At 36.3% G+C, this 22,351-nt stretch overlaps 1 protein-coding gene across 1 annotated transcript in view; it reads left to right on the top strand.

The window, feature by feature from the left end:
- Positions 1-22,351, top strand: part of LOC112056293 (uncharacterized) — a 106,404-nt gene that overhangs the window by 58,683 nt on the left and 25,370 nt on the right. Inside the window, exons 2-4 of the mRNA XM_052883838.1 lie at positions 5,269-5,480; positions 6,039-6,174; positions 16,700-16,908. Of these exons, the coding sequence (XP_052739798.1) occupies positions 5,269-5,480; positions 6,039-6,174; positions 16,700-16,908 (557 nt within the window). The remainder of the gene's footprint in view (positions 1-5,268; positions 5,481-6,038; positions 6,175-16,699; positions 16,909-22,351) is intronic.

The raw sequence follows: 22,351 nt of genomic DNA on the forward strand, positions 1-22,351 counted from the left end.
TCTGAGCCTTCTTATGAGGCCCATAGTTAGCGACCAAGTCTCGGAACCATAGGTCATCACTGGCAACACGCACTGTTCGAAGACTTTTGTCTTCAGGCACTGAGGAATTTCGGACGAAAAGATGTCGCGAAGTTTCCCGAATGCAGCCCAGCCGAGTTGGATTCGACGGTTCACCTCTTTCTCGAAATTGGACCTACCTAACTGGATCATATGTCCTAGGTATATGTATTCGTCTACAATTTCGAGTGCAGCGTTCTCAACTATAACTGGGTGGAGCGATACATGAGCATTACACATTATTTTTGTTTTGCCCATGTTCATTTTCAGGCCCACCTGTTGAGAAACGCTGCTGAGGTCATTGAGCATGGTACTAAGGTCATCCAGAGTCTGTGCCATGATGACTACATCATCCGCGAACCGCAGTTGAGTGATGTACTCGCCATTGATGTTGATGCCAAGTCCGCCCCAGTCCAGAAGCTTAAAGACGTCTTCCAATGCGGCGGTAAATAGCTTCGGAGAGATCACATCTCCCTGACGCACTCCTCGCTGCAACTGGATTGGCCTCGTAGTCTGATCCTGAATACGGACTGACATAGTGGCGTTTTCGTACAAGCACTTCAACGCTTGGATATACCTGTAATCAATTCGGCATCTCTGCAATGACCTTAGCACAGCCCAGGTTTCCACCGAATCGAAGGCTTTCTCATAGTCCACAAACGCTAAGCAAAGTGGCTGGTTATACTCGTGAGTCTTCTGTATAACCTGCCGCAGCGTATGGATGTGGTCTATGGTGCTAAAGCCTTTTCGGAAACCGGCTTGTTCGGGAGGCTGGAAGTCGTCAAACCTATTAGCGAGACGATTCGTAATGACTCTCGAGAACAATTTGTAAACATGGCTTAGCAGCGAGATGGGTCTGTAATTCTTCAGCAAGGTGTTGTCACCTTTTTTGAAGAACAGAACCACCACGCTCCTATGCCACGCCTCAGGCGTCGTGCCCTCGTGAATGACGGAATTGAACAATCGCTGAAGGACTTTAAGTATCGGTTTTCCACCCGCTTTCAGGAGTTCTGCTGTGATTCCGTCCTCACCTGGCGCCTTATTGTTCTTCAGTTGTTTGAGAGCCACACTAATCTCGTATAGGCTGACGTCCGGGATATCTTCGGTATAGTGTCGGGTCAACTTGGCTCTGGGGTCTTCAGCCAAGTTGTCAACAGGCTGCTGAGTAGTCATGTATAGCTGTCCATAGAACTTCTCGACCTCACTTAATAACTCGGGCTTGGAAGAAATAAGATTACCGTGCTCGGTCTTCAAACGCGTCAGCTGCCTCTGTCCAATAGACAGATCTCTGGCGAAAACTTTCGAGCCGCGATTGTTTTCAATCGCATTTTTAATACGCTCGGTATTGAAGTTTCGCAAGTCGCTGGTTTGCGACTTAGAGATCTGTCTACTGATTTGTCGGTATTTTGACGCATCTGCTGAAGACTGCAATCTCATTTCTTGCCTCTCTTCCATGAGTTTAAGTGTATGGTCTTAGGCTGTAGAGGCTAACGAATTTTATAATGACTATAATGTAAGTACCGAGAAATCTGCCAAAATATTAAAACTGCTTTACATAACTTTGCCTCTCAGTGTCACCCGCGCAGAACCTGTAAATACATATGGATAAATTAGGATAAGAAGTATTTTGGATCCAAATCTATCTGAGAGCCTAATCTATCTTTTAATAGAGCAGGCATTGTGAGGATGTGAGTATGCAAACATCGAATCGTAATTGTTAATCGAAGATAACCGTTAGTGTATGCTTTTCTGAGAAGGTACAAAACTGTAAACAGAATGCGGTCCTCGAATTATGCACACTCAATAATTTACTGCGCCTGGTCTACACGGCAAATGCAAAACGCATTATGACTTATGTAGGTACCTATTACGAGATTAATTAATTAGCGTAGTTACAATTTCCCTTCAAAACCAGTAATAGGTATCATTATTTTAATTAAGTATTTAAAGATAATAGACGTAATTAAGTTTAATTCATTAATTACTCCGAGAATTAAAGTGAAAATTAAGATTCAAATATAGTCAATTTTTTAATGGTTAAGGACTGTTACGATTCCCAGAGGTTAATACTGGGGAATGGTAGTCAGTGAAATATTATGATAATTATAATTTATAATAATATTATAAAGAGGTAAAATTTGTGGTGTTGTAGGGGGTAGGTAATCTCTGGATCTGATGAACCGATTTTGAAAATTCTTTTACCTCTAGAAATTTGAGTTATTTGCGAGTGTCATAGGCCAAATAATCTCATGGTAACGAAAACTACGCGGGTGAAACCGAGGGGCGTCATTAATCCTACTAATATTTTAAACGCGAAAGTTTAAAATATTAGTAAGAAAAATTTTAATAAAAAAAATTCGGTGCCAAGCCAGTGATGTTTTAATTCAAGCCGGTTAAATTTCAAAATTTCTGTGGCTCTTTCAGAAACGGCTTTAACGTTGGACATACATAAAAAAAAACATACATACAGCCGAACGTAAAACCTCCTCCTTTTTGTAAGTCGGTTAAAAATAGATTTTATTCTGAAATAACACATAGGTAATTTTAAACCAATTATAGGTAATTGTACATATGCTTTATGTGACATAGGCTACTTTTCATACGGAAAAACATGGTTCCCGAGGGATTTGTGAAAAACTTTTCTCTTTGTTTTTTTTCTAAACATTTACATCAAGTATTTGTTTATTATTAATTTACTGTGGTATATAGAACAAATAATGTTTAATTTACTTCTTTTTTATCATGATATATACTTCTCATCAAACAGTCTGCAAGTAGGTACTGATCAAGAGTGCTGTTTTTAATGAAAAATATATATTCGGGATAAGCAATGAAAGAGTTCATACTTGTTGAATAAAACCTACAACGTGAGACGTTACTTTTCTGTCAAACTATATTGTGATCAATGATCTAGTGCGATTATAAAAACTGTCTCTACCGTATCGATGTCTCATAGTTGTAATCGCGTTAGAGCTCTTTAAAATTACCTATTTGGTGTAAAAATGGCATTAATATAAGGTATAGGTACTAAATCTAAACGAATGAATGATAATGAATGTGGGTAAGAAAGAAGAAAGAAAAAACATTTATTTAAAAAATTGTGCCATACACCACAATGCCTAACTAAGCACTATTGTTGTGTCTGATGCTTCAACCACCTGATCAATTGAAAATCAAAACTAAAGTAATTGAAGCATCAAAAACCACTTCGTTATGTTTGGCACAACCTTGAAAAAAGGTAACAGCTCAGCATTGTGCCGCATAAACCAAGCAAAGTACTTGGCCAAGCGGCGCTGATTTTCAGCTGCTACCTCGATCCAGGTGACACCACGGAAATACATAGCCACAGTGACAATATGCTATATTATTACCTTTTAATTAAAAACAAACAACCTTGAATTAATATGCTAAATAATAGGACTACGCTAAACAAATAAAAGTGTTTCAACAAATTAATCAACAATATAAAATTAAAAGGTATAAATAAAACACACACACACATACACAATAATGATAAGCCTTATATCTAACAATCTACGAGTATAATAATTGAAACATGAAATGAGGAAATAAAATAAAAATAAAAACAAAAAGAAAAAAGAAAATATTTTTTTTGCATTAACTAGTTTACAAAACTACTGTAGTATGTACCTAAATAACGAAATCTATGAAGATTACTAGGAAATTTCATTCACTACGGTACGGTACGGGTACGATACTGGTCCTTCTTTATTTGGTCTGAGGTGCTAATAGATAATACTCGCACCTCAGATTATTTCTCTATTCTGCAACCCGCACTAAATTGCAATGTGATTTTAAAACTACTGGCACCCTTCCAATACAAGTTCGACATCTGAACAGTCTGTCTCTTAATCAGCTTCGGCACCCACTTGGGGGATGTCAGTTCTTCAAATAAATGATCCGTCAAATAAAGACAATATTTACTCAGGACGGAAACTCTTGGTTAATAATTTTGTTGGGCTCTGAGTGTTTTTTGAAATATCCTTAGTCTGCGGTAATTCTGTTATTTGTTAACTTGAGTTGTCAAAAAGTTTGGGAAGACGCACTTGTTTTCTTTTTACAAAAAATCATATTATTATTCATATTTATTAATACGATAAGATGTCCAAGATGACAATTATAGAAATATTGGACAATGTAGGTATAATTTAGCTATGAATAAAAATAAGGTTTCTTAATCGTAGACAGATGTACGTTAGAGTTAAATAATATATTTAAAAAGAATATCACATATTTTCTAGAAAATATAACAAAATTATCAAAAAGCGGTGTAACATCGGTTTATTTTTCAAAAAGCATGCTCTTTCTCACAAACGATGGGCGGGTTGGGCAGTAACTTTTGAAATAGCAACACTGGCAGAATTCCAAATACTAAAGTTTGACATTCGGGCAGTATGTTTGTTTATCTACTTGAACAAGCTTCTTGCTGGATATACTCGGATGGGATATAGATTCTTCAAGTAAAAGGATCGCCAACTAATCCCCGGAGTTGGTCTTTTTAATCGCCCGTCAGTTTTCGTATCTTGAGTGCTATTTTATTTCGAACGGACTTACCTACTCGACAGTTTTGGAAGGATACTTCGTAGCTGTTTATCTTGGACAGAAATATCCAATTGTGTAAGCTTTTTCATATTTAAAAGTGTGAAGAGAATAACTGCGTTGTTAGTTACCTTCAATTTTGTGTTTCAAGTGGTTGACGAGATTTCGTTATAAATGACCTTTCGTTTTTATATAATTAGATTTAAATTATGGCTTCTGTAGACATCTTTGGCATCAAAGTTAAATTAAAAATTATTTATTACAATTAGGCTTACTTTTACTTTACTTTTGAGACGTCAAGTAATTTTTTTATTCTTTACAAGTTAGCCCTTGTCTACAGTCTCACCTGATGGTAAGTGATGATGCAATTTAAGATGGAAGCGGGCTAACTTGTTAGGAGGAGGATAAAAATCCACACACCTTTCGGTTATATGATATCGTACCGAAACGCTAAATCGCTTGGCGGTACAGCTTTGCGGGTAGGGTGGTAACTAGCCATGGCCGAAGCCTCCCACGAATTAGTGATAAAAGTTAGTCGAAAATTTAAAATAATTCCTCATTCTAACCAAATTAGGAGGAATTTGGCGTTCAAATTACTTGGTTAACTTAAATATTTCAAGTTGGTTTAAAAACCTTTTTCTTTGTCCACAGAAGCGGGCGGCCTCCGTACCACGGAACTCCACATCCTGCCGCGAGTAGTGCAGCGAGGTAGAAACGTTACTATGGCGTGCCTTTACCAGATACACCCCAGCGAAATATATTCCGTTAAGTGGTACCGAGGCACGCAGGAGTTCTACAGGTATTCGCCGTTAGAAACGCCCACGACAAGGGTCATTGGGCCTGTAACGGAAATTAGGGTTGATGTAAGTATTTCTATATCATCATCATCATCATTATTCGTCTCACTGCTGAGCTTGTGTCTCCTCTCAGAGTGAGAGGGGTTTGGAAAAATAGTCCACCACGCTGACCCAATGCGGATTGGCAGACTTCACACACGTAGAGAATTAAGAAATTAGCAGGTATGCAGGTTTCCTCACGATGTTTTTCCTTCACCGTTTGAGACACGTGATATTTAATTCCTTAAAATGCACATGACTAAAAACTTAGAATTGCATGCCCCAGACCGTATTTGAACCTATATCCCCTGATAGACTGTATCATCACTTAACACCAGATGAAATCGTAGTCAAGGCACAGAAAAAATATGTACAAGTACTCAAGGGTTAACTTTTTATTGAATAAAAAAAATGCTAATACCTTTAAGTGTTTTAAGTGGTTAGCCTAGGTAGCTTAGAATGATATTCTAGGTTCAAGCCCTGGAACGGGATATTCTTTCTTCCAAGAATTCTCAGTAACCATTAAAGTATATCAGGATAGGTAAATTTATAAGGATTATTCATAAGTTTTGTAATTTGTTGCAGAGACTAAGCTCAAATGAGACGCACGTAGTGTTAACGCGCGTCACATCAAGCCTCAGCGGCAACTACAGCTGTGAGGTCATACAGAACGCTCACAGTTACCCACATTACACGGCCACAGCGAGACTTGACGTTGTCGGTGAGTAGCTTTCATTACAAAAACTATAATTGTAATCATGGTTAACGGTCGTGATCATAATCATGATCACGATAAATTGACAATTATTTATGATTGTGATTACATTAGTAACAAAGTATAATCACGTTATTCAAACGCGCGTCACGTTGCCTTATCGGTAACTACACCTGTGAGGTCATACAGAACGCTCACAGTTACCCACATTACACGGCCACAGCGAGACTTGACGTTGTCGGTGAGTAGCTTTCATTACAAAAACTATAATTGTAATCACGGTTAACGGTCGTGATCACAATCATGATCACGATAAGTTGACAATTATTTATGATTGTGATTACATTAGTAACAAAGTATAATCACGTTGTTTCAACGCGCGTCACGTTGCCTTAGAGGCAACTACAGCTGTGAGGTCATACAGAACGCTCACAGTTACCCACATTACACGGCCACAGCGAGACTTGACGTTGTCGGTAAGTAGCTTTCATCACAAAAACTATAATTGTAATCACGGTTAACGATCGTGATCACAATCATAATCTCGCCAAATTTACAATTATTTATGATTGTGATTACATTAGTAACAAAGTATAATCACGTTATTTAAACACGCGTCACGTTGCCTTATCGGTAACTACAGCTGTGAGGTCATACATAACGCTCTCAGTTACCCACATTACACGGCCACAGCGAGACTTGAAGTTGTCGGTGAGTAGCTTTCATTACAAAAACTATAACTGTAATCATTGTTAACGGTCGTGATCACAATCATGATCACGATAAATTGTCAATTATTTATGATTGTGATTACATTAGTAACAAAGTATAATCACGTTGTTTCAACGCGCGTCACGTTGCCTTAGAGGTAACTACAGCTGTGAGGTCATACAGAACGCTCACAGTTACCCACATTACACGGCCACAGCGAGACTTGACGTTGTCGGTGAGTAGCTTTCATTACAAAAACTATAATTGTAATCATGGTTAACGGTCGTGATCATAATCATGATCACGATAAATTGACAATTATTTATGATTGTGATTACATTAGTAACAAAGTATAATCACGTTATTCAAACGCGCGTCACGTTGCCTCATCGGTAACTACACCTGTGAGGTCATACAGAACGCTCACAGTTACCCACATTATACGGCCACAGCGAGACTTGACGTTGTCGGTGAGTAGCTTTCATCACAAAAACTATAATTGTAATCACGGTTAACGGTCGTGATCACAATCATGATCACGATAAGTTGACAATTATTTATGATTGTGATTACATTAGTAACAAAGTATAATCACGTAGTGTTAACGCGCGTCACATCAAGCCTCAGCGGCAACTACAGCTGTGAGGTCATACAGAACGCTCACAGTTACCCATATTACACGGCCACAGCGAGACTTGACGTTGTCGGTGAGTAGCTTTCATCACAAAAACTATAATTGTAATCACGGTTAACGGTCGTGATCACAATCATGATCACGATAAATTGTCAATTATTTATGATTGTGATTACATTAGTAACAAAGTATAATCACGTTATTTAAACGCGCGTCACGTTGCCTTATCGGTAACTACACCTGTGAGGTCATACAGAACGCTCACAGTTACCCACATTACACGGCCACAGCGAGACTTGACGTTTTCGGTGAGTAGCTTTCATCACAAAAACTATAATTGTAATCATGGTTAACGGTCGTGATCACAATCAAGATCACGATAAATTGACAATTATTTATGATTGTGATTACATTAGTAACAAAGTATAAGTTAACTAGATATGCTTAAAGCGAGATTTGATGTCATCAGTAAGTACTTTTATACAAGTCATGATTAAGAATCGTAATCAAAATCATGAAACCGATAAATTGACGATTATTATGATTACATCAGCAACTATGGTCTCTTATCATTGATGCACGTTAAATCACGAATCAGCGTTAGATCATACGCGACAAACAATAATATAATTATGTTTATTTCATATACTATCGAAATATAAAGCGAGATTTGATGTCGTTGTTAAATACTTTCATACAAATTATGATTAAGAATCATGATCAAAATCATGATACCGATAAATTGGCGATTATTATGATTACATTTGCAACCATGGTCCAGCGTTAGATCATACACGACAAACAATATTATAATTATGTTTATTTCATAATATATTCGATGATACTCTCATATTTATGTGAATACTTTAATATTCTCCTAATTTAATAATTCTCCTAAATGGATATTTGATGTTATCGGTGATAACACATTTGTGATTGTGATCAAATTTGCAATTATGATTTCGGTTGCCGATTGTGATTGTAAACTAAAACATGATCAACATAAATTACTTTGAATTTCATCGACAAAGCGCTCATTATATAAACATCTCATGGAATTTAACATTTCAATTCATATTTTGTTGCTAATGTTGATATGAAAGCAGCCAGTCTTTCATCTTCCACTAAAACGATGTCTCGATCAAAACAACAAACAAACACAAATCAAAAACTTTACAGAACAAAAGAATGATAAGGATTTTTAATTGAATCTTGTTATGTAAGCTGCCCATTTTTAATATTTCACTAAGTTTCGAATAAAACGCTTACAAATAAACTAAGAAAACAATTGTTAACATATTATATCATACTATCGGACGCCCGCGACTTCGTCCGCGTGGAATTTAGTTTTTAACAAATCCCTCCGGAACCATGGATTTTTCCGGTATAAAAAGTAGCCTATGTGTTAATCCATACTATAATACATCTCAATACAAATTTCAACTAATTCGATTTAGTAGTCGAGGCGTGAAAGAGTAACAAACATTCATATCATTAAAATCATCAATTTTCGCAAATCTCGGGAAACGATGGATTTTTTCGGGATAAAAAGTAGCCTATGTGTTAATCCAGAGTAAAGTCCATTTCTATTCCAAATTTAAGCCAAATCGCTTCAGTAATAGCAGCGTTAAAGGGTAACAAACATCCAAACATCCACACATACATCCAAACATCCATACAAAGTATGGAAGTAGGATTTCATTGATATTCGTGTTACAAAAGCTGCCCAATTTTCATCTTTCACTAGAAACAACGCTTCGATGAAATTAGAATGTAAACAAAAGAAACAGAAGCATTTTAAGTATATAATTTCATCACATAGATGCATCATTCATCGTCGTTCACTAAAAATGTATCGATTAAAACGATTTCATCAAAGTAAACAAAAGATTTAAAAGCATTCACTTATAATTCTTGATTAAACATTTTGCTACCAGTAATTCCAAAATTTGCATTATAAATTAATTGTGTTTGCTGCCATTCTTTAAATTGGAAAACATTATTGAAGCTGTTGAAATTTAAAACTGCAGTTGGGCTTAAAACATCAATAAACTTCGGACAAAACGTAATTGCGAATTAATCCTGGACGTTGATTGAGATATGTTATGAAACTGTGCCATCTATATTTTCAGTTAAATAAAGAAGCTTTTTTATACAGACAAGTTAATGCTTCATAGCTCGACTGATCTTAATTAAGTCTACAATAAGCTTGTCTGATGTCAAGTTACGATGTTTTTTGTAGTTGGGCAAAGAAAATTATTTAAGCCATGAAGTTTTACATCCCTCCCATTACATCCTAAGCAAAGGTTCTAAGTAGATAATAAGAAATACTCAGGTACCTATATTTCTGGTAAAATGTTAGAAAGTTCAACTATGCGTGCGTCAGTTTATCTAGACCCTCTGAAATTTAAGTCTAACTATATCTACCATTATCACTTTTGATGCTCTCAAGCGAAAGACTAAGAAAAACATGGAGTATTCTCTATCCTGCAAAGAGCATTTAACGTCAAGTTGGAAATGAATATTCCAATTTAAGCTGTTAAGTCAAGGTTGTGTGATAAATCTATCTAAGAGTTACTATGAGTTTTAGTTGAGAAATTCGGGTCTAAAAAACACCGCGCCAGCACAATCAGGTTTTAGTATGGGGTCAAAAACTCCTACCGCATGAACAAAATATAGGTACATGCATATATACATACAGACATATAATATTAGTGCAGTATTGAGGCTTTTGGAAATAAAACTAGCCGGTCCCCTTTCGGTTATTTTGCAGAGTGATCGCATTTCACAAGTTGAAAATAAACACGCGAAAATACATTTAAAAAAGTTCCCCTCATTCATATTTCCCGTTTATAAAGCCAGCCGTCTATATTCTATAGTGAGTTTTCAGTCTAGTGCGGTAAAATCAACATTCCGGGCTGGTAGAGCTGCGAGAGTTCACAAGGACTTGTAAAAGCCAACATTTCGACTTAACCGAAATAATTGGAATAAAGCTCGACGTTCTTAATTATTAATTCCACTTGCGTTTACAAATTATTAATTGTGTTTCTTGTTATTTCGGTCTTCGTTTTTTGTGTATTAATTTTTGTTTTACATGTTAAATGGTGTTTTTACAAGATTGTTTTTAAAAATTAGTGTATAACTCATTATAACAGTTATAGTTGAAAAAAGCACTCAAAATTGTAGATATGAATACATAATTATGGACCACTTAGGTACGAAGGTTCAATTTCCAAAAAGAGGCGAACCCCCAAATTCAACTCGCTGGATAGAATTCGGAAAACCAAGCTATTTCTTTCTTTTTTTTCTTTCTTTTATTCGAAATTCCTCAGTGCCAGAAGACAAAAGTTTTCGAACAATGCGTGTTACCAGATGATATCGACACTAAGTCGCTAACTATAGGGATTATAGGAAGGCTCAGAGTCATGTATAGAACAAGTAATGCTGGAAGTGTCTCGGCGTGATCGAATCAGAAATGAGAAGAACCAAAGTCACCGACATAGAGTAGCTCAATGAGTCGCGAAGCTGAAATCTACAATGTGCGGGGCACATAGTTCAAAGAGCCGCTGGGGTCCGAAGGTGCTAGAATGGCGACCACCACTCGACGACGACAATACCACGACTAATTACCTACCGGAAAATACAAACCGCCAAGTGATTTAGCCTATCACTACGATGCCGCGTAGATATAGTATCACTACGATGCCGTATAGAGATAGATTTTGAATCTCTTCTAAGTAAAACCACTTTCATCTTAGACTGCATCGTCACTTAACATAAACTCGTCGTCAATGGCTAACTTATCATTGACAAATAAACCGACGTGCGTGCGAAGCGGACTCGCGTACGAAGGGTTGCGTAATATTTACAGAAACGGCAATAGAGTCATGTTCGTTGTACTAAAGGGGAGGGATGGACTGACAGCAGAGTCTCAGTAATAGGGTCCAGTTTTATCCTTTGGGTATAAAACCCTAAAAAAGTTAGTCATGAATAAAAAAACAATTGATCCAAATAAATAGATACTTAGCCGATCCTTCAAATGTACATTAACAATGAAAGATGACAATGCGATCCGAACGTACGTAATGTATACGACCTAACGACTCTCGTATTGAAAGTTTCGTACGGGTTGTATTTATGGCTTTGTTTTGCGTACGGAGCCAATAACTTTGGGAATAAGTGCTCAGCGCCGGCCAGATAAAGGCACTAACCGTTGGGACACGCGATTTTGGCCTTTATCGACGCAGTAATGACATTTTTACGACACTTTGACTCCGATAACAGTATCGTTGGTAATCATACCTAGTTTGTGTTTGAAAATTGTAAGGTTTCTCCGAAACGAGATTTCGTTTGAAGAACATGTTAAGATGCACATGAGTTCTAAAGTGATAAACATTATTTTAACATATTAATTGATTATGAAACACGGCTAAAACTCACGTGATTAGGTCGGAGTATGCCCGACTAGTTTGGATCGTGCCGCGATGCAAGAACCAGCTCATGACTAAGGGCCCCGTATGGGTTCGAAACTAGTCGGGCATACTCCGACCTAATATCACGTGAGTTTCAGCCGTGTTTCATAATCAATTAATATGAATAACACTCACCATAGTTTAAATTTTAAAATTATTTTAACATGTTTACAAGTTCTAATAATTCCTGCTAATCCTACTAATATAATAGGGTATAATCTAGAGCCTAGATTAACACATAACGAAAAATCCATGGTATTTGCGAGATTTTCAAAAATTGATGGTTATGACATTGTGAATGTTTGTCTTTCACATCGTGACTACTAAACCGAATCAGCTGAAATTTGGAATTAGGATAAATTATAGCCTAGACTAACACATAGGCTACTTTTTATCACAATATCGCAAAAACTAATAATTTAAAATAACGGCTTTTGTGTCATATTAATGGCTGGACATTAACCTTAAAACATACGTAAATACCGTACCCAATATAACTAAATATAATATATAAATTGATCTATACATATAATTATGACCTAGATTATTATAATATAGAAATCTGATAGCCCAGATACGAATTCTGCCTTCAATTCGGAAGACGTAGGTTTGAACCCGGTCCGGGGCATGTACCTCCAACTTTTGAGTTATGTGCATTTTAAGAAATTTAAATATCACGTGTCTCAAACGATAAAGGAAAACCATCGTGGGGAAACCTGCTTACCTGATAATTATCATAATTCTCTACGTGTATGAAGTCTGCCAATCCGCATTGGGACAGCATGGTGGACTAAGGCCTAACCACTCTCATTCTGAGAGGAGACTTGTGCTCAACAGTGAGCCGAATATGGGTTGATAATGATGATGACGATATAATTATGCAACAATTGTTCGTTGAAATATATTACTAGAACAATAAAGTACTTTCAAAGTGACTTTGTAAATAGTACACTTCTGCAAAATTGTATCCCTATCTTTTGAGTGTAGACAAAGGCTTCTAAAAACATCCGTTGCAGCGCACAGCAAAACTTTCGCACCGGCCAAGAACTGCTCGGACAGCCAAAGAGCATTTACATAAAGCAAAGTGGGGAAACGTTGCCCCATTTACAACTCAAAGTGAACAAACCTTTTCTACCAAAGAAATATCACCTAATGAATTCCATTAAAAATACACGGTGTCCCGAAACGTGGGGCCCTGAGTATCTGAATACGTGCCGCAAAAGTGTTTACCTTGCTCTTATATCAATAAACATAAGGGTGATTATCGTTTAAAAATATTTAAACAGCCTTCAATGCACGGTGGTTTTTTGGGGCGATGAAGGCACATTATTCTTTGCATTTCATTTAACTTTGCGATAAAGCGTATTTTTATTGCTATTTCTCCTTTTTTTGAAGCAATATTTGGCTTTAATCGTAACAGTAAACGGTTGCATAAATATTGTTTGAAATTGTGGTGTTTTTTTTTCTGTATCAGCAATTTAGATTGACCCTCTTGCCCGAGTCAGCCGCAAAGTACCTTTAATACGTCCCTTTGGTGCCATTTTTTTCGCGAATCGTGTTTTGTTTACGAGAGTGAGTATCCGCAAAGGAAATAAGTTGATTATATGGATCGAGGAGTGGAAACTGTAATACCATATCATCGGTGACACTTTGACATCTACTGTAAATAGAAAGCAGTGTGACATCTTTGTTGTTGCGTATACATATTATTATGTTTTATTAAACAATTAAACAATAAACAACAAGCCATTGATTTCATTCTTATTGCACATTAATTCATGCAGAATACTATAAACTTCGTTTTTTTAGAATTGCAAAATTTTGTAAACAAATATGGCCGTATTCATCACTGACATTAGTTATGACGTCATCCTAGGGATAGGCCGTTGATGAACTATATCGAGAATTAACTACTACTAATCGAATTTTATATCAATTTTAAAAAAATCACTTTACTTAAAAACTCACTTCTAAGTTGGCAACACTAATCACACAGTCAAAATACGCGCGATATTAACTATCTACCTTTTTCTGTTACATATTAATTAATACCTAACAAATAACATTTTTTTTACTTGTATCTGTTTGTTATAAATTAAAAGAGTACTAAAAAATTTAGGCAGTACTTGTTAACGCATTATCTTTTTTTAACATATAAGTACGTAACTAACTAAACAGCGCTATGAAAAAATTACTTTATTCAAATTACTCAATTACGATATCGATACTGAACGGAATACATTCGATATTTACAATCGGTAAATCGTTCATTTTTAATCTGTGGTGACAATTTTACTTGGCACAACCTTAGAGAGACGAAACGTCAAATTAACATTTAAATGTAATCTGTGTGCATAATTTCGTGTTTAATTTTGTTTATTTCTAAAAATTTTGATTAAACCCTGTGTAAATTAAAAAAATGTTACGTTTGTATGATTCTCCATAGATGGATTGTAAAGAACAAAGTGTTTGTGCGTGTTTTAATAGTTTGATGGTTCTGAAAACTGTTATGAAAGTTTGGCATCGACAAAAGGGTTTGTTTATTTACCAAATAGCGCAATTCAATCTGGACATGGTATAGGTACACTATGATGGATTGTATGTTGGGTATGAAATGAAATGAAATGAAATTTGTTGGGTATGGGCGTGTAGAGTTGGGAACTTGAGTATTCTTAAGATCATATAACTTTTGTATAGTGCAAACAATATGCATTCGTCTTTCCAACGCTAATTTAACAAACATGTAGTATATTGAAATAGCTTAATTAGCAATATATTTTTTTATATTTCTGATTGTTTTCAAATCTCCGAAACTAAAAAAACGATTTTAGGAGCAGTTATATCAAAAATACCTACTGAATACACACTAATTCTGGAGGGTGTGGGTTCGAATCCGGTCCGAGGCATGCACCTCCAACTTTTCAGTTGTGTGCATTTTAAGAAATTAAATATCATGTGTCTCAAACGGTGAAGGAAAACATCGTGAGGAAACCTGCACGCCAGAGAATTTATTAATTCTCTGGGTGTGTGAAGTCTGCCAATCCGCATTGGGCCAGCGTGGTGGACTATTGGCCTAACCCCTCTCATACTGAGAGGAGACTCGAGCTCAGCAGTGAGCCGTATATGGGTTGATAACGACGAATACACACCAAATTGCTGACTTTATAGGTATTTGTTTATAAAAAAAACGTTTGTTTGCTATAACTACGAATGATAGACAATCATTTTTAATTTGTCAGCCATAACTATCAGAGAGCCAGCTTTAAATTTCTATTCACAATTTTAAATTCACTATCCAGAGAGAAAATTTCACAATTCCCTCACAATAGAAAAGTTTTTGCATCAAGTGTTATTCTATTAAGTACTGTAAAAACCCTTTCCTTTCACAAAAAGCAGTTTTCTTGCCATTGTGTTTCGTTACTACTGTTGCTTTAGCTACACCCTAGGCATTGTCTAAGATTCCCAAAGTTTTGTTTCTCATTATTTTTTATTAGTTCCATTTTTGTTTTTCAATGCACACAAGACTCTGAACCTATGTAGGTTTTAAGACTTAAAAGAATGTAGAGAATTATACCTGTCAAGATACACATCTTATTTATAGTATCAGTTACAGTTAATAAGCCGAGATAAGATAAATTTCACATTTGCATAGAACTGCATTTTAATACGAGTTGGTAGATAAGCAAAATTTTCTTCGCCATATCTTAGGGTCAATCAGTTTCTTTTATAATGCAAATATTATAGTCAGCTAGTTTAATAAAGACGACTTTAACAGTGATCCTAATATTCCGGCTAAAATATACAAAATAATTACTAACTTTAAATCATAATGATCCTTGATTATTGCGTGATCTACATTACTTATGCTGCCTACTACTGCCTTATTTTTACATTAACTTCTACTGTTTCCCTGATAGACAAAATGATTACCTCACCATTTACCAGGTAAATAAAAAACACCAATATTTCTAGCATCGGCCCCAACTATCCACGGTCCGTACTGACCCTAATGTGTCTCCAACCCGTTGTCAATGTCATACTTTGATAATTTAATAGTTTGAATACCGCTGACTCACCGTGTCTGCATTACGATGTTGACAAAAAGAAGGGAGGGATAAAGGAGTTCTTGTCCTAAATAACTTCTTACTTGAGCAAATTTATGCATCAAGCTGAGACGCTTTTAGTTAAGTTTCGAGACAGGGTTCTTGTGGGATTAGCGGCTGTTTGCGGTTGTCGCTGGCTGCCCACGTTGTTACAGACGTGTCCGCCATTTTGGATTCAATCGGTAACTTTGTTTTCTATTGCCGCGTTTTTATTTCCTTTATTTTTTTCATTTATTGACATAATTTGTAACACGTTTAACGGTTAACACGTTTGACTGTGATCTTCAAATAACGATGCTTACCAACTAAGATGAAGCAAACTTGAAAAGATAATTTAACATTAAATACTGGTATCTACAATGTACATACCTCAAAAGAATTATAAAGGAACCTCTCTCCTCGTTACCTCTCCGGCAAATATCAACAATCAACGATCTAAATGTTAAGAAAAACTGTTTCTAGACTCGATGTTTAATTGTTATAATTGGTTTCGTCATGTTTAGCTCCCAAAAGCTGCCGGTTTGTGTATTTAAATGGCATAAAAACATACAACAGTTAATAATGGAGCTTATCAGTAGTAGATTAATGAACGGCATGATATTTGTCACCAGGTATCGGCGGTCTGCGCGCCATAGAGCTGAGGATATCGCCGCCGGTGGTACAACGCGGGTCCGATGTGACTCTGGCCTGCCTCTACGAGTTGACAGATGCACCGCTGTACTCCGTCAAGTGGTACCGCGGCAGACATGAGTTCTACCGATACTCTCCCACTGAGACTCCCGCCACCAAGATCTTTCCCTTTGCCGGGATTAATGTTGACGTAAGTTTATGAAGTGAATCCTATTAATCTTCCTTGGACTTGTAACAAAACACTTTGCGTCTGCTTTTTTGACTCACTCACGGTGCTTCATAAATGGTAGATACTGTCATTACTAACACACTAACATATTTTAATCTAGTTTTTAAGTACCTGTAACTACTAATATTACTAACAATAGGATATTAAAATTTAATCAATTGCTTGTAATTTATGGATTTTATTATCTGAAATAAAGATTATTATTATTTTTTTTTTTTTATACGCGCGGCTAACGCACGGTTTGGCCCTTCTCAAGTCTGTATTTTAACTTACTTACCTCTATCCAAAGGTATCTATAAAACAAGCGTGAATAGGCATCTAGGCAATCGTGTCCCTCGCGTGTTCATCACTAACAACCCATAATTATTCAGCTCACTGCTAAGCATGAGTCTCTTCCCAGAATAGGAAGGGTTAAGTTAATTGTCGCGCGGATTTGCAGACTACAAAGACTATGCAGGTTTCCTCACGATGTTTTTCCTTTACCGTTTGAGACACATTATATGCTCAATTTGTCATATCCACTAGGCTATCACGGCTCTGTCTTCTAATTACTACTAAGTAATAGTTGAGCCGTGATAGTCCAGTGGATATGAACTCTGCTTTCGATTCGGAGGTCGTAGGTTTGAATTCGGTCAGGGGCATGTACCTCCAACTTTTCAGTAATGTGAATTTTATCATATTAAATATCACGTGTACTCAAACGGTGAAGGAAAACATCGTGAGAAAACCTCCATACCTGAAAATTTTCTTAATTCTCTGGGTGTGTGAAGTCTGCCAATCCGCATTTGGCAGACTTCACACACCTAGTTGTGTGCGTAGTCCTACTACGCTGCAGTGAATTATTGGCCTAACTTCTCTAATCCTGAGAGGTGACTTGTGCTCAATAGTGAGCCGAATAGGGGTTATAAATGATGAATAGTTGAAAATTGAGATCAAACCTAATACTGCTTGTCAATTGAAATACGAATAAATATAATATTGCCCAGTATTATTGTCATTTCGATATTACGTTTGAATTTAAAACCTCGATAAACGCCTCAATACTCGAGCTATCCAAACGTTAACAAGTACATCTGCGTCTCATTAGTAACCTCAAACCTTGATTGCCGGCTTGTCTTAGATTTAAGATGGTTTGATTAGCTATTGACATTCGACGACATGATTCTATTTACTAGAAATGTTAAATCAATAGTTTACGATAGGTAATAAAGTTCTTAGTTCCCTAAAGGGTATTTTATTGGGACAAACCTTGTCATTTAATTAAACTTACTATGAAATTGTGGCTGCCTCGTTGGTCTAGTGGTTAGTCTATGAGGTTTCGGATCACGTGGTTCTGGGTTCGAGTCCTGGGTCGGGTTGTGATAGATTCTCATTACTGAGTTGGAATGTTGGTGGTGTTACACCTCGTGCCTTCTGGAGCACGTTAAGCCATCAGTTCCAGTTATTATTATTAACATCTGACAGTAGTCACATAAGTTGAGTTGAGTTTTAAGTAGTCATCATAAAAATGGCTTATGAAAACTCAGATATAATTTCTTTTAGTTTTGCAGTACCTTTAATAAAAAACGCTCGGGGTGCTCAACAGAAGTGATAATTTAAACTTTAGATTATTACTTCTGTCGTTCTGTCTGACTTCCCTTTCTTTCACAGACATGTCAGACAGAGTGGCGCCGTAACGCGTTACGTTACGAAGAGGTTTACCCTCCCATAAAAGTTATCACTTCAACTTATCACGCTTTCCTTTAGTAGAAACCGCATCAAAATTAAGTACCAAATAATGGCGTGCAAGTAGAGTGGAATAGTTATTAAGGTGATGAGTTTTCAGTTGCAAATTTGTATGAGTTTTTAAAAAATCGGTATAACATACTTAATTACATATACTCATACTAGCGGACGCTCGCGACTTTGTCCGCCTTTAGATCATCTTAATCCGGTCCCCTCGCAAAATTCGTTCATTGGACGTCTACTAACTATAAACCACCTCCCGGCTATATTTCAAGTTTGTAGCAAAAAAAATAAACTTTCATACAAACTTGCGAGACCCTTTAAACCTCTTTTATCCGGCCCTATCGCCGTTATTAGCGGATATTTAATAGCTATAAACTGCCAAATTACATCTTTATATATCTAGCAGTTTTCGAGATTTCGTGATGACCTTTATATTAAAGATATGGTTGTTACAGAGAAGAAACTTATTCCTCACTATAATGACCTTTAAATACATTCGTACCCCAACATACGAAGCTACATCCATTTGGATATTAAAAACTTTCATACAAAGATTTATTGAATCAACTTTTTTGCCCCTTAACAAAGTGGTCGTTTGAATAAGTGAGTAAAAGATTGAACATATTTGAATACTTGACTCACGTAAGGATCCTCACAACCCTTTTAGAGTATCCTGTGATAGCGACTTTGACATGGGGATCAGACAAATTCTAAGTAGCGAATGTAATACGAATACTTTGTATTGGTGTACAGAGAAATGTATTGAAAAATGTAGACAGGATTTCACATAGTATTCTTGTTAAGATTTTACTGCAAATCTTTGACGTTGTGATGTTGCTGCAAACATTCTAACCCGCTATGCGTATTTCGCTTTTGTTTTCTGTTGTTTCTTTGTATTATTTTGTGGGTACAAGTCGATCGATCTATCAATCTGAAAAATGGTTATAAATATTTTTTTTTCAAAAACGAAACAGATCAGAAAATTATGATAAACTTTTACTTTTGTTTTTTATATAGGTAGTAAGTAGCAGATGGTTCCTGTTCCCGTAGGAATACGGGAATAAAATATAGCTTATAGCACTCGGGGATAGTGTAGCTTCCCAACAGTGAAAGAATTTTACAAATCTGTTCAGTAGTTACAGAGCTTCAGTGCAAACAAACGAACAAACGATCAATCTTACCTAATATTAGTATAAATAAAATTTCAAGGACTAAACAGATGGGGTCCTATGACGGTAGCCGGTAAACTATCGCCTATAAATGGAGCAAAACTTCGCCACGCATGCAAAGAACTCGTGATACTAAGTCCATCAATCTGAACCCTTATTACATCGCCAAACATGCTTTCAATCGAAACACATCAATGTTACTTTAAGGCAGAAATTAGTATGACGGTAGTACCTACTTTCCTGAACTCGTAAATACTCTACTGTTCCTCGATTACAGGTGGTATTAACATTATTTAGATTATTGTAGAGGGGAGGTATTCATGTTGCTATAATTAAGAGGGTATTTGATGACTTGAGCTCAGTTGTTTGTTAGGCAGCGTAGACGCCGTCACGCTGCCAGTCGTGTTAGTGATTTTGTGCAATAATGTTTTGTGTTGTAGCTATTGTTTATCATAAATTGCTTTGTATGGACATGGAGAACATGTCGGGCAGGTAAGGTGAGGTTTGGCTAGTTGAAAGGGATCCCTTAGACATACTCTCAAGGTCACAAGTCCTGGGATCTGCTAGAGGTGTTTCCTCTACCACAAAATAATGGTACAATCAATGTCGCCGCTACCCGTCATGCCACACTACTGCTACTGTGATAATATTGTTAGAACTTAACTTTTACTTAACTAACTTAACTAGAACTAGAAATAGAGAATTCCACAGTTTTCCTGGGAGTGACCTTGGATTCTAAACTTCAGTGGGGTGCTCATATAGAAAAACTGTCAGGTAAACTCAGCTCAGCTGCTTTTGCAGTGAGAAAAATAAGACAGTTTACTGATGTTGATACAGCTAGACTTGTTTATTTTGCGTACTTTCACAGCGTAATGTCTTACGGTATTTTGTTGTGGGGCAAGGCTGCTGATATACATTCTATATGTGTACTTCAAAAAAGAGCAATTCGAGCAATATATCAACTAAAATCACGCGAGTCCCTTCGTCAAAAGTTTAAAGAAATAGGCATTTTAACAGTAGCCTGTCAGTATATATATAACAGTATAGTTTATGTGAGACAAAATATTAATTTGTACAAACGAAAAGGAGATCTAAACCCACGTCTTACTAGACACGGGCATAAGTTAGTTATTTCTGCATATCGTCTCCAAAGAGTTAAAAAATCTTTTGTGGGTTTGGGTGTACTCTTCTATAACAAGATCCCCAAGACTGTGATGGACTTGCCAATGCACAACTTTAAGCAATGTGTTAAAAAACATTTACTTAGTCAAGGTTACTACACTATTGATGAGTTCCTTAACGACAAAGGTGCATGGAGGCCATTGGATCAGCTTCCACCTTCACACAGGAAATAAAACTATAAGAAATTGTAATTTAATTGTTATCAAATGTAAATTGTAATACTGTATGACTTTTTCAAAAGAGCAACTGTTGAGTTTCTTGCCGGTATCTTCTCAGCAGAACCTGCCTTCCGAACCGGTGGTAGAATCTTAACAAATAGTCAACTGACGTGTCAAAAGTGCTTGTAAACTGAGCCTACTTGAAATAAATGAATTTTGAATTTGAATTTGAATATAATAATAACTAATATAATAAACGTTTCACCTACTTTATACATACTCTTACACGTATTAATATTATATGTAACGTCGACTTCAAAAGCGTCACGTTACATGTAGTATCTTACGTGAAACCCAAATCAAGTGATCCAACAACCCCATTAATTTCCATCAAACTAGCGTACTTCTGAGGGATTTACATTTAAACAACGTTTAAACAGAGGCTTCGGGCCTGATGGAGGGATTGAATAAAATTAAGTGTATCATAATATCTAAAATGGAATTTCAATTAATTGTTTAATCCAAAATGTCAGTGCAACAAAGGAGCTTAACAAAACAATTACGGTTTATTACTGGATATTGTTCCCGCGCGTTCAAGCGAAGGTGCTTTGTGTATCTTTGCAAACATTTAAGTTTTAAGAGTTAGCGGCACAAGAATTTTTTTCATTTAAACACTTAACAACCCCCAAATATAGAAGGGTACTAATTAAATCAACTATTCTTGAAGACTCAAAGGAGATGGTCCAAAATTGTATGGAGGCCAGGATCAGTTATTGTACCTGTATTCTAGTATAAGAAATGCAACACTAAGCTGGGTATTCATCGCGGATTGATGAGGTTTTCAATGCAGTAGTCGATTTGACGTTTGCCAATTGTCATATCATAGTTGCTTTAAGGGCGCCATCTTGATATAACTCAAAATTTTGAGTTTTAGTTTTATTTATTTCTTTTTATTTAGTTAGATTTATTCACTTATTTAAATTTTAATAAGATCCTTGTATTTTTTTAATTTTAAAGATACAGAGTACAAGAGTGGACCTGGATGGATGGTCCATTTGGAACAATTTATTGTAATCAGATCAGAATGTTAAAGAAGAATGAATTTTAGATTGCATACCGGTCATCATCATCATCATCATATCAGCCGATGGACGTCCACTGCAGGAC

The sequence above is a fragment of the Bicyclus anynana genome, chromosome 10 (assembly GCF_947172395.1).
Source record: "Bicyclus anynana chromosome 10, ilBicAnyn1.1, whole genome shotgun sequence".
NCBI classification, from domain to species: Eukaryota; Metazoa; Arthropoda; class Insecta; order Lepidoptera; family Nymphalidae; genus Bicyclus; species Bicyclus anynana.